Genomic DNA, 12607 nt, shown 5'->3' with positions numbered 1-12607 from the left:
AACTTTCTTTAATGTAGAGTTCAAGGTCTGAAGATCCTGTAGTAATGACAAAGAAATCTTTATATGAAATATTGTGACTCGTGGGTTTCAGAATGTGAACGAATGGATGAATAACTGGGTTTAAGTAGTGGATGGTCAATTCTGTTAAATACTCCTAAATATTCACAGACTAGATTGTAAGTGTCCTTTTATTTTGCCAGTGTACATAACGTTACAGTCACTACACGTATATTTATACATGAGCCATGAATGTAGAAATTTAAAAAATTTATTTTTGTATTGAAACAAGTTTTTAATGTGGAAGTTAGGTCTGAACTGAATGTTAGGGTAGGTTTTTATTAGAGAGGAGAGTTGTTTTTAATTTGTAAGGATTGTGAACCCATATAAGGAAAGAAAATAATGAGGGAAAGTTTGTGGACAGTGTGCACATTGTATTAACTGCAGAGTTGTGTTTATAAGAGAAAAAACAGTTATGGTCTGCTTTTTATGAAATTTTACATGTACATGTTTACAGATGTTTTTAAAGAATCACTCTTCAGAACTAGATATGATTTCCAATAGTTAACAAAAAAACTGTAACACTGTTATAATTACTGCATTATTCTATTCCTTTTTTAAATCAATTTCATCCATTTAATCTGTATTTTAATTCCCTTCACAAAATGTTGAAACTTTAGAAAGTATTTTACCTTGTTTATATAGCTTGCTGAAGACGGAATACATACATTGCCAAACGTACAAGAATTAAATGTTTGTTACTGTCACACACACATCAAATGTTTGTTATTGTTGTCATACTATTATTCATAATTACTCCATATAGTTTTGAAAAGGTAGTTCTTTTAGAAATTTATTCTTCCATAATAGAAATGTAGTAATGTATACCCTTATCATCCAAGTAAAATTCAAAATACTTCAAGCTGAGAATTAGTTTTGAAGAATTTTGTAACCTAGTGAACCGAACTACAATAGTGGCAAAGAAATGTAAATGTGTCTGTAATTGAGCAATTATCTCAATGTGTTGTTTTTGTGATACATTTTCTATCTAATTCTTATTTCATAAATTTAGGTGCCAATATTAGTTAAGACTGAATTAGTAATCTTAAACAAAATAAATAAAATTGCTGATTTCTTCAGAGCCAGTCAAGTTTCTCGGTCATGGAGAAATATTGCAAGACAATCAAATCTTGTAAGTAACAAAAAATTATGAACTGACTTTTCTGTTTTACATCTAACACTAACTTGTTTTTGTTTCAACTGATTTTAATTTAACTCTCTATTAAACCAGTTGAAATAATGTGGATAGTTTGTCATCTAATAAAGTAAGATCATTAGATTTTTATACCAGGCATAAACAAGGGCTTAGAATATGTGATTCATTTACTGCTAACTTATAATGCATAAATGTAATTGAGAAGGTTAGTTTTTAGTTTTTCTTATTTATACAAAGTCATTTATTTCAGAACAACAGACCTACATAGTGTAATTAGTTTCATTTTTTCTTTGATGATTCAAGTCAAATTGTTTTTCAGCTATAATAATTTATTTCCACCTAAACATTTTAGCTGTTTTCCTGGTTAATTACCAACATGTAAACCTGAATCAGGTTTGTGTGTGTGTGGCCTGCTGATTATGGATATCTGGACTGTGAATATGAGAATGCATGATCTCTGTCCTGTTGCCACAAAAATTCATTACACTCTTTGAAGCAGTAGGTGTGCTGTAAGAGTAATTGTCAAGTTTCACTATTTGGTCAGATGAGAGTTGATAGTGGGTGCTGTTTTCTCATTTCCATCCCTGTAGTCTTCTCAGCATAAAGTATTGGATTGCTGTGCACAAGTAGCCCTTTGTGTAGCTATGCATGAAAATTCTGAAATAAACTAGCCTTCCTCCCCTTTTCCTTTTCATTAGAGATACAAAATGTGATCAGTCATCATGATTAGTCATGCTTAATGCTGTCTGTCATGTATGAGTTCATATTTCATCAAACTCTTAAACTTTTATATGTTTATCTTTGAACTTTAGAGCTTCACAGATGTGACTTCAGCTAGCGCAATAATGAACTTAGGTCATGTTCTTCATTATTTTATATATTTCTTGTTTTGTTTTTTTCTTATCTTTAGTCATGAACTCAGAATTTAGTGTACCTTAGAGATAAGAACAGTTACCCCAGTAGCTTAAGGAGCATCAGGAAATTGTGTTATGTTTTTCAGTACCAACTTTATGCTCTGGTTCTCATCTGGGGGAAACTTTCATTGCTTTTACTTTTATGAACTTGACTGCTCTCTACTTTTCTGTCTACTTCCAATATATCAGCTTTTCACAGGAGTCTGTCAAGTATTCCTCAGAGGAAAAGTTTTTGTTTAATATTGGAATTTTCAAAATTTTTAGTCAAATTTGTAACTCATTCATGCAAAAGGTACTTGTTTAAGGTAGGCTGATTTAAGCATAAGACCTATTTCACATGTTACCTCTGGGTTGGGATTACCAGGTGATGCACTTGGGAGTACATTTTTGCTAAACCATCCAGTTTCCATTATAAGTGTGGTTGCTGAAAACTACTTAAATTAGAGGTTATGACCCTTCACATTGGATCTTAGATGTATTGCCATGGAGCTATCAGTGGAGCATCAGGGATTCCATAGAGATTGATCCTAGTTTTAATGCTTATTCTATATCTTCTTATGGTTAGCAGTGTTAGAACATGCCTTCTGGCTATCTGTTTCTTAATTATCTTAATTATTTACATGATCCAAATCACTTGACCTTTGACTTTATTCAAGTTATCAGTGTGATAGCCACCCCCTCATCCTCGTATAGGTGGGGATTCTAGCTCTGTGTTTCTGGCAGAAGTAAATTCTTGTTTGAGATTAATGTTTTTCATGGTAAAATAAAATTTAGATAAATATTATCTCAACCATATTATTCCTTTCTTCCTTCTTCCACGTCTCCTGGTGGGATGGCATTAAGTTTATGGGCTTACAGTGCTAAAATCTGGTAAACACGCAGATAGCCCAATGTGGCTTTGCTCTAAAACAAATAAACAAATCCTTCGTATGCTTTGAAAAGTATCATAAGAAAAATGTGAAGAGAAAAGGTAGTCAGTTGGAAAAAATTATTCACTCTGGAGAATAATGTGAAGAGTTAAAGGTAGTCAGTTGGGAATATATTTAAGTTGATTTTACTAGTATTCTTCCAAACTAGAGGTGAATAAATCACTAATCAAACCTTTATATGAAGAAAATTTTGCAGATCATGCAGCATTGACAGTTAAGTGGAAAATATTAAAAATATCAACAGAAAGAACTAGAAAAATCTGTATCTTGGCAGGTAGCAAGGAAAATGGCTAAAATATTAAATAGAAGATATGTATTTGAATTTCACTTTTAAGGGTGTAAATAAAAATGTTGATATTTCATTTGATGCAACTAGTTTAGTTAGGTTCCATATTCATTGTGAATTGATCTGACTTATCCTTTTGGGTCTTAAAATTATTTTGCTGCTAGTCTTGACAGTGCTGTTAGTGTTTTTTATTAAGGTTCATATTGTCTTGTAATAATTGTGTTTATAACATCTTGGCCTAAACAGAATATTGTTGTATTATTTATTTGCTTCCTTTAACCCTGCGTTAGTCTTCCAGGGTCTTCATGGACCCCAAATATTTTGTAAACATCGGTGCTGACAGATGGAAGCACATACATGTTTGTTGTTCTCAGTAGCTTCATTTTTGACTAGTTTATGTTAAATTGTTATGCTTAGATTAGGTGGTAAAAAGAATCAAGTTGTAACATTCAATGTTCATTTATTGATTAATAAAGAAAAATATTTTGAGTGTTAGTGTTTTTGTTTCCAAAATAATAGTTTATTATTATTATTTAAATATTTAAAACTTTTTTATGATGGGGTCTGCTCGAACCTCGGAAGAGAGATTATGGAAAATTTTTACAGAAGGCTAATGCAAAGTTAAAACATTAGTATTTTGATAACTAGTTGTATGTATTAATTTGGTACAACACTTTTATATTGCAAGAAGTAACTATCTATTTCCTGTTTATTTGTTTATTTCCATACATGAAGCTTTATATTCTTATGTTGCTGCAGTCAATTTTATATTTGTTATTTAGTGTTTATTTTGAGATTTATAAAGACAACAATATGATAAAAAAAATAGTTTTTGATATTGCAATATCTGGGAAACTTTGCAAAAATGAATTTTTTTCTGTGTAAAGGACCAAGTTTGAAAGATCTTGTTTCAGTTAATTGTTATTTACATTGGGTAAGGAATGTATTTTGTTTTCATTACACAGACATGTTTAACGGTTTAAATCTAATTTAAAAACATTAAACATTGTGAGCAAATAGTAAGATAAAGACAAGTAATTATTTTTAAATTTAACATGAATCAATAATGAGAATTAACCTTTACTAATTTATAGCATAATACTTTTAAGTGAAAATAATGTTTCTTACTTCACAAAATTGTGTTAAACCTATTTTCAGTGGAAATCTGTGTGTTTAAAAGATCTGTACATAACCAATTGGGCCCGCTGTACCAGAACTTTACAACAATTCAACACAACTTCTCTTGTAAGTTTATCTTGTTATAGAATTCAAGTAATGTAGTGCACTGTCAAGTGTAAACATGTTTAATGAACAGAAGAAACCAATATCCAGTGAAAATTCTTTATATCCTTAATGTTTCACTTTTTGGCTTTATCAAGAGATAGACACCTTACTGAATACAAGCCCCAGTCTTGACAGAACAAACAACTGATATAAATCAAAATAATAAGAATGTGTTTATATCTGTTGTCTGATGTTACTACATTATTAACAATAATGAAGTAGTACTAATAAATGTATGACAGTAATATAGACATGGTAAAGAAAATATTAATTTAAAAGTGAAAACAAAAATATTAGTTATGTGAACAACCACATAGATACACTATTTAGAAAAGAAACAAAGCAGAAGTTATTAAAATATTCATATCCGCATACAGAAATAAACCATTTAAAAAATGACCACCCTCTATATCTGTTAATTGAAAGCTTATGATATAATGAGAAGGGACTTCTTGTACTTTCTGTCAGGAAACCATGGCATTTTCTTTCTATTCTAATGCTAAAAAAGGATGATTGGATTTAGGCAATCTGTGCTTATTAATAAAATGGGCTGGAGATGTTTCTTTCAGTACTCTTTTATAGATCTTAGTGTCACTAATATATTTTTTCTTACAAATATTGCTGGAGATACTGTCACCTATATCTTTCTCCATACATTTTATTTAAAAGTCCTAGATTACATACAATACAGTAGTTCTGCTGGCAAGGATTAGGGAGTGTAACTGCAGAGTGAATTAAGTATGATTTAAGTGAACACCCTGGTTTTTTTACAACATGTATAAGCAAACCGGATCCCCTCACATCATTCTTATGATATAGTTTACTTTAGAAGTAATAAACAAGATTTCATGTTCAACACTTTAATCTTGAATCCTGTTCTTTTGCCTTTGTTTGTTATGAATGGTGAAAATTCTGATAAAGCCATAAGGTGAAATGTTAATGAAATATAGACATTTTCACTTGACGCTGGTTGTTTCTCTTCATTATCTTGAAATACTCAGTTATTGTTTACTTGATATGAAAGATTTTTCTTTAATTTTAAAGATGGAAAAAGAGGTAAACTAAAAAAACCTAACATTTAAAATGATGAGTAAAATAATGCATCAACTACCTGTTTGTATGCAGATTAACTATACATCTAAATATTAACTCATTTAAATCATTACACAAGAAATACTTATGCTACATATAATATATTATAAATATTGCTTATGGATAATATTCAGAAGATTAAATACATAAAGAGTTTTTCATTTTTATATTCCAGGATTTAAGAGATGTTAAGCATATAGAAGATTGTGTAACTTTCTGGCATTACTTCATCCAGTGTTTGGAAGACTTGAGAAATATTCGGTTTCTTACATTTGGAGAGGTAGTACCAGAAGTTTTACCAGCAGTTTTTGAAACAATTACTCAACTCCGAAGTCTCACCGCTGAATGTGTCACTGAAGCCATGGGGCCATCAGTCTGGTTAGTTGGTTGTTATTTTTTACTCCCTTTCAATATGTCACATGAAGAATGTTACAGTAATTAGTTTTTATTCTTTATTGAGAAGTATGTAGTAACACTAATATTTCTTCTTAATGGAGATATAACTTTTATATTAGAAGTTGATTGATTTGATATTCTGGTGCTCTTAAAAGCATTAAGAGCACACTATTTCATATGAATTATTTTATGTATAAGTAATGGTTGCTTTAACTGTTATTACATTGACATTCTGATATGCATTAGGCTATGGAATCTCTTAAAATAAACATAAAAACTACTTACTTTTTTATCCAAAAAAAAGCCTTTTCATTTAATTAGAAATAAAAATTAGTCTTAGTAAGAAAATAATATTTTTGTTGGAACACTTGCTTAAGAAAATAAAGATCTGATGCCTGTCATATGGGGTTACTTAATGGCACAGAAATCCTTCAAAAGCATGGAATTTAATATACCTGCTTTCTATGTGTGAAAATAATATATTTGTTGCTTGTCAATTTTGTTTTTTCTTTGTTTGATAACTGTAGTATTCCCTTATTAAAATACATGTTTTGGGGGACACTATCTTATCTGTATTGTAGATAATATCCATGTTGAAATAAATTTCCTGAATGTGAATATAAATGCATAGTGCATAATAATAATAATGATACAGTACTCAGGCAAATATTTCAAAGTGTGCTGCAATGATAGTGATTTTTTTCTGATGCAAATGTTTAAGTTTTACCTCACTTTTGATTCATCATCTTTTGCTCAAGTAATAACAGCCAGTTTTTCCTTGACAAAGTAACGTGTTTAGGCATAGTGCTTTCTTCTTGTCAACTATTATCATAAATAAACTGAATGAAACTGGTACTAGGGAGTTCAATATGATGTAACTTCCAAAGAAGGAATATGAACTTGTTAAATTTTTTGCTGTTTGAGCATATATTTGAAATCAACAGATTACAATCACACATGGTCACATTTCTGCTGTTCTTGCAAATCCTTATTAAGTAAACAACAGTAAATTACAGTTGTAAAGTTTTCACGTTGGACTTTTGCACCTGTCAACTCTGGAGACAGATATTTACTTGACAGTGGTGAAATTTCATGAACAAATTGGCAGATAAGCAAGGAAATTACATAGGTCCTATAATTTCAAAAATTGGGAGAACCCATAGTGTACATAAACTTACACACATTACAGTTATCTCAGATCAGTTGTTGTTTAAGGTTTAGTCTGAAATTGTCTGTCAAATCTGAACTTAAAATATTTTCTAACCATTGTGTATTAGACATGGTTCTAAAATTGTGATATTTTACAGATAGTGAGATTGATGGCTATTTATTAATAGTGGAAAGTACAATTTACACTATGGAAAAAAAAAGCTTTATAATTGTCTAACTCAGACAAGAAGATCAAACATTTTACATAATAAAAAACTTGAAATTTTTCAGATTTTCAGTGAAATCAGAATGGTATTTAATGTGGTTAAGCCTAAAAATATAATCTTGTTTTAAGTATCTTTGAAGTTTTGGTTTATTATTTGTAATTTTCATATCTTATGTTTATAATATTTTAAAACTTCTTAAAATTCTAGGGATGTTTTTCAAATTATTCTTTGGGAAAGGTAATTTAAGATGCTATAAGATATTAATAAATATAATGATTATTCTGTTTTTAATGATTTATTAGGTATTCAAATACATTTATTTTGATTTTGCTATAAACCTTGGACCGAGAATTACAAACTTTTTTTAATATAAGCTGCCAGGGTGACTACACCATTGTATGTTATGTATTTCTTTTACTATGGAATGTACAAGATATTAATTCAAAAAATCTTGTAAATTAATTTATTCAATGTAAAAATGCATCACTTGCCAATCATTAAACATGAACAAAGAAACGTTTTCAATACTTCTTTTCCTTATAAAATCTTATCTAATTTTTATAGCTGTTGACTATTTTCTTGGCAAGTATTATGTGAAAACTTAAAATTAAATTTTTATAGTTTTTTTTTTCTATCCAACTTCTATAGCTAACCAGAATTACCACTCCTTACAATGAACCAGAACAGATTGTAAATTAAACTAAATTCCTAAAGTTTGGAAAGTCCTGACAAAATTGGAATAAGTGACAACTGCACTTGACTGTTAGTATAACCTCTGTGTATATGGTACACTGTAGACTTAGTAACACACGACACTCCACCTGCATACTTGAATATTGGAATTATTTTGGGTGTCAAAAGTTACATGAATACCATAGGTTTGGAACTCTTGTTCTAGACCATATAATACTTAAAATGAGCAGAGTTCACTTTTCAGAAACTGAAAGCTTAGTTGTGAAAGTCCACACACACACACACACACACCCTCCCTACTGAACAATTATTAAGGTTTTTCTTTGTTTTTGTATAACAGAAATGAAATAAAAGGTCAAAGGAAGATTATCCATACATGATCATAAATTGATAATTCTTTGTTCACTTTACTTTTTAATCAGATGTTTTCAACCATATTTTAATGTGACATGTCATAAGTTATGATTATTATAATCTCTGATTATGCTGACTAATACAGTTCAGTTTTGTTAACTTAACAGATCATTGTGTTTCAGGACTATGTTGTGTAAAATTGACTTCATTAAAATTAGAAGACTTACCAATTTGAACTCTTTGTGGATAAGGAGTGGAGGTGGGCTGCGACTCTCACCATTATTATCCAGTGGGAGTATACGGTGTTTGGGAAATCTTAATATGCTTCGACATCTGGTAAGATAAGAATGGTTTGTTATCATATTTTTTGTCATTATTAAAATAACAGCATAACTATCTATTGCATTCTTGATCGTGAAAAGCCAACTAGTTAACCATGGTATTTAGGCCTTCTTCATATGTTGGACTCGTATGGACACTCTGCTCGTTCCACTTGTTTATGTAATATTTTAAATAAGCAGCTATCTTAATTATGTTCTAAATGGCAAAAAATTCATATCTCATAGTGACCAGAAAAACCCTTGTGTAACAAATACTTCCTTTTATAATCTTGAATGATAAGCCTTAAAATGATATAATAATTTAGTGAATAAGTTTGGGAAGAATATTCACTTGTGATGATAAGAAATATTTAATTGTAATACTGGCAGGAAATCTATTCTCATGTTCAACTTGTAAATATTGTCCGTTTTAATGTATTTCCTTATTTACTACATGATTGTAAGCATTTTTCAGTGATATAAACAGTTTTAGACATTGTTTCAAGTTTGTAATTGTACTGATAGTTTATAAATCAGATATCATTAAAGTACAATACAATTGTAAAGAGGAACTTATTAATGGTAGTGTTTTTCAAAAGATGGTTAATCTGTATAAATAGAATACAGTTTACACAGATGTCTTTAAACTCAGGACAGGTATTTTTACTTGTTCATTTTTCTATATAATTACTTTGTTCATAAATGTTTTCTAGTTTTATTATGTGTGAATTTTAAATGCTTCTTATTTGTGTATATTTTAGCACCTTACTACTCTTGTTGGTGCCCCAAGTGAATCATTTCAATTCATTGAAAAGCTTCTACTCTTAGAATCTTTAGCAATTGGGAACTGTTATTTCTGGAACAGTTGGGTAAGGTTTTAATCCAGTAGTTTTATTTTTGAGTTTACATATTTGAATGATTTATAACTGCAATAATACTACATCAGTAATAAGGAGACTTAATATTACAATTTGAGTAGTAATATGTAGAAAAGTTACTTGTTGAGTTATTACAAAGTGAAATTATTTTATATTTCTACCCAGTTTTGGAACTTATTACTTCATTACAAAAACTTTTTCTTTCTTTCTTTCTGCCAACACAGTTGTGTTTGGTTATTCATTTTGAATTATGAATTCTAATTCCCTCTTCGAAGGTTATATGTTCTATCAGCACACTTACACAGGTTTTGTTGATAGTAATCCACAGGAAAATTATCGGCTTTACTTTGTCAGGAGACTGATCATCCAATTAGCTGACCTTCGTCAGGCTTTGCCCTTGAGTTTGGGGTCCAGAACATTTTGCAATACAGTCATCCGACTTTGGAAAGATAAGATGTTATATTTTTATGGTTTTTGAATAATTTTATTGTTAATATTATTATCTATAGTTATTTGGGTTCCATAACATAAGTTTCATTTGATTGGTCAAATACTTATAGTTAAGTTCAGGTTCAAAATTATGCTTAGTTGTATTCTTTGTCCTGTAGCATTTGCTTAGGCTTACCATGGGTTTTTGTTATTTTAGGATTACCTTTAATTCATCTTACTGGTATTTAAACTCTTTTTGGTTGTTCTTTTGTTTCATTCTGAGACATTGTCATCTTTATTCATTTTCCATGTCCAGCACCTTTCCATCCTACCTGCTGGTTTTTGCCATTCGTCATACATGTTCAACGCTGATTGGAGTTCTGGATCAATCAGCCCCACCTCAATCACTTCTTGGGTCTTTCCAGTTTTAATATGTAGTCTTTAATCACATTTAGGTAGGCTATTTCTGCATGACTGAGAATGCCCATAGTACACATTCTTATTTTTCATTTCTCAAGATGCTATCTTGGGTGTCTTCACCATGTGATTTGGTACTAGTTTTGTGCCTTGCCCTTTGGACCTGTTTCGGTTCCATATCTCTGTTGTGGGGTTGTCTGTGTTTTACCTGACTTCCACATTTTGGGGGATTTTACCTACACCATTAATTGGATGTCTAGCTTTGGTTAGCTCCTTCCAAATAGGGGTAGTCTTAACACCTTCCACAGTCAGCTCCAGTAGTTGGATTTTCCATTTGTATAAGTTTTTCCTGTTATATACCTCACATTCTAGTCTCTTTGGGAAGTGTATTTTTAAACACCCCCTCCATCAGGACCATCCATTCTCCTCCTTGAATTCATCTAATGGAGTTTTCTGTTAACTGAGCCATCATTTTGGATTTTTCTCAATTTTCATCCTTCCCTCTTTTAGCTCTCTGTGTTGATAGTTGAACATATCCTCCACAAAGTTGGGTTTACCACTTCTCCTCTTCTGGATTGTTTCTCTTCCCTGATACTCATCTCCAAAGGTGGGGGCATGGTTCAATCAGTAGGAGGCTTTAGGACAACTGTCTTCAGACAAAAAGTTTTATCACCTTCACACCCTGGCATTTCTGCCAATTCAGTGTGCTTTAGTTCTCTCCTGTCTGGATTTGGCTAATCATGTTTCATTCCAACTATTAGATGGTGGTGGCTTATATTACTTACCAAGGGGACACTCATTTTTGTTCCCTTTGTATTAGACATTGGATCTCCATTTTGAACCTACACACTTGACATAGGTCTCCTGGAGGGTTGTGTTCCAGATGCTTTTGCCCTCGTTGGTGATTGACTTTCCAGCCCCGACACACTTTCTTCCAAGGAGTGACCTCTCGATCCTCCAAGTTTTTGGTGGCTCAGCCTCCTGTGGGGTACCCCTCCATGTAAAGTTTTTGAATCTTTTATCAATTCCAAGTTACCTCTTTTGTTTTTGGTCTCTAGTTCATCATCCACTTGCCCTAGCTGTCTACATTCAGACAGGATTACATCCAGTTTATAATGTTAGTTCTTTTCTCATTCCAACAGTCTTCTTTTCCAAATGTTTGTTCATCCTTGTCACTCTGATTTATCCTTCCTGGCTAGCACAGATCTGATTTTCATGGCTGTTTTGGCTCCATATGTTTTTTTGTTCTGGTTTGATTTTATTAACCTACTCATGTGGTATATTCGTTTCGACTTTTTCGTTTCTTTCCATCTTCCGCTTTTATTCTAGATTGGATTAGATGACATTCTCTGTACAGTACATGCTGTGGGTTGTTTAATTGCTTTCAAGGCTTCTTTCCATTGAATCCCTTTCCCATGGTTTCCTTTCCTTACACCATTTCTTTGTCTGTGATTTTTTTTTCCCCTTCCTCTCTTATTCATTGGGTTTGGATTGCGATTTGATTGTCCTTTTATTCCTTGTATCCTTCTTCCTATTATCAATTTGTGGAGCCTTCACTCCAATTGCACCTTCCCTTTTCACTGCATATCAACCCTGTTGTCCATTGCAGGTACTTCATCTGTTGAGCACTGGGACTACACCTCATACGTTCAACTCCCATTCTCTGCTTTGGGTAGCTGCTTCTTCCTTGTTGGGGTATTGTCACCCACTTATTGCCATCCTTTACTTTTCAATGAGACTGTGACTGGATAAGATACCTTTTAGTATACATATACCTCTTATTTTTCAGGGGCATGTCCCTTTTTTTTTTTTAATGGATCCTACTCTGTGGCATGTGGTGCCTGTCCAGGTATAGTTAAACTAGTCTAAGCTGCACTGTAAGGCATGATGACTTAACAATTATAATTTCCATGGCCACTAAACACACACTACTGAGATGGGGTGTTCCACAAGATCGCTTGTAGATTTGCCCTCGTGATATACTTGCTACATTAACCCGATGACTACCGGCTACTAACTTTCTTAG

At 31.6% G+C, this 12607-nt stretch overlaps 1 protein-coding gene across 3 annotated transcripts in view; it reads left to right on the top strand.

Moving 5' to 3' along the window:
- LOC106457245 overlaps positions 1–12607 on the top strand; it is a 79808-nt gene that overhangs the window by 60070 nt on the left and 7131 nt on the right. For all 3 annotated transcript variants that reach the window (XM_022383080.1, XM_022383082.1, XM_022383081.1), the window contains exons 10-14: positions 1138–1189; positions 4501–4587; positions 5894–6096; positions 8720–8873; positions 9619–9726. In XM_022383080.1, coding sequence (XP_022238788.1) covers positions 1138–1189; positions 4501–4587; positions 5894–6096; positions 8720–8873; positions 9619–9726 — 604 coding nt within the window. The remainder of the gene's footprint in view (positions 1–1137; positions 1190–4500; positions 4588–5893; positions 6097–8719; positions 8874–9618; positions 9727–12607) is intronic.

The sequence above is a fragment of the Limulus polyphemus genome, unplaced genomic scaffold (assembly GCF_000517525.1).
Source record: "Limulus polyphemus unplaced genomic scaffold, Limulus_polyphemus-2.1.2 Scaffold307, whole genome shotgun sequence".
Lineage (NCBI taxonomy): Eukaryota > Metazoa > Arthropoda > Merostomata > Xiphosura > Limulidae > Limulus > Limulus polyphemus.
This window is presented reverse-complemented; position numbering and strand designations above follow the sequence as displayed.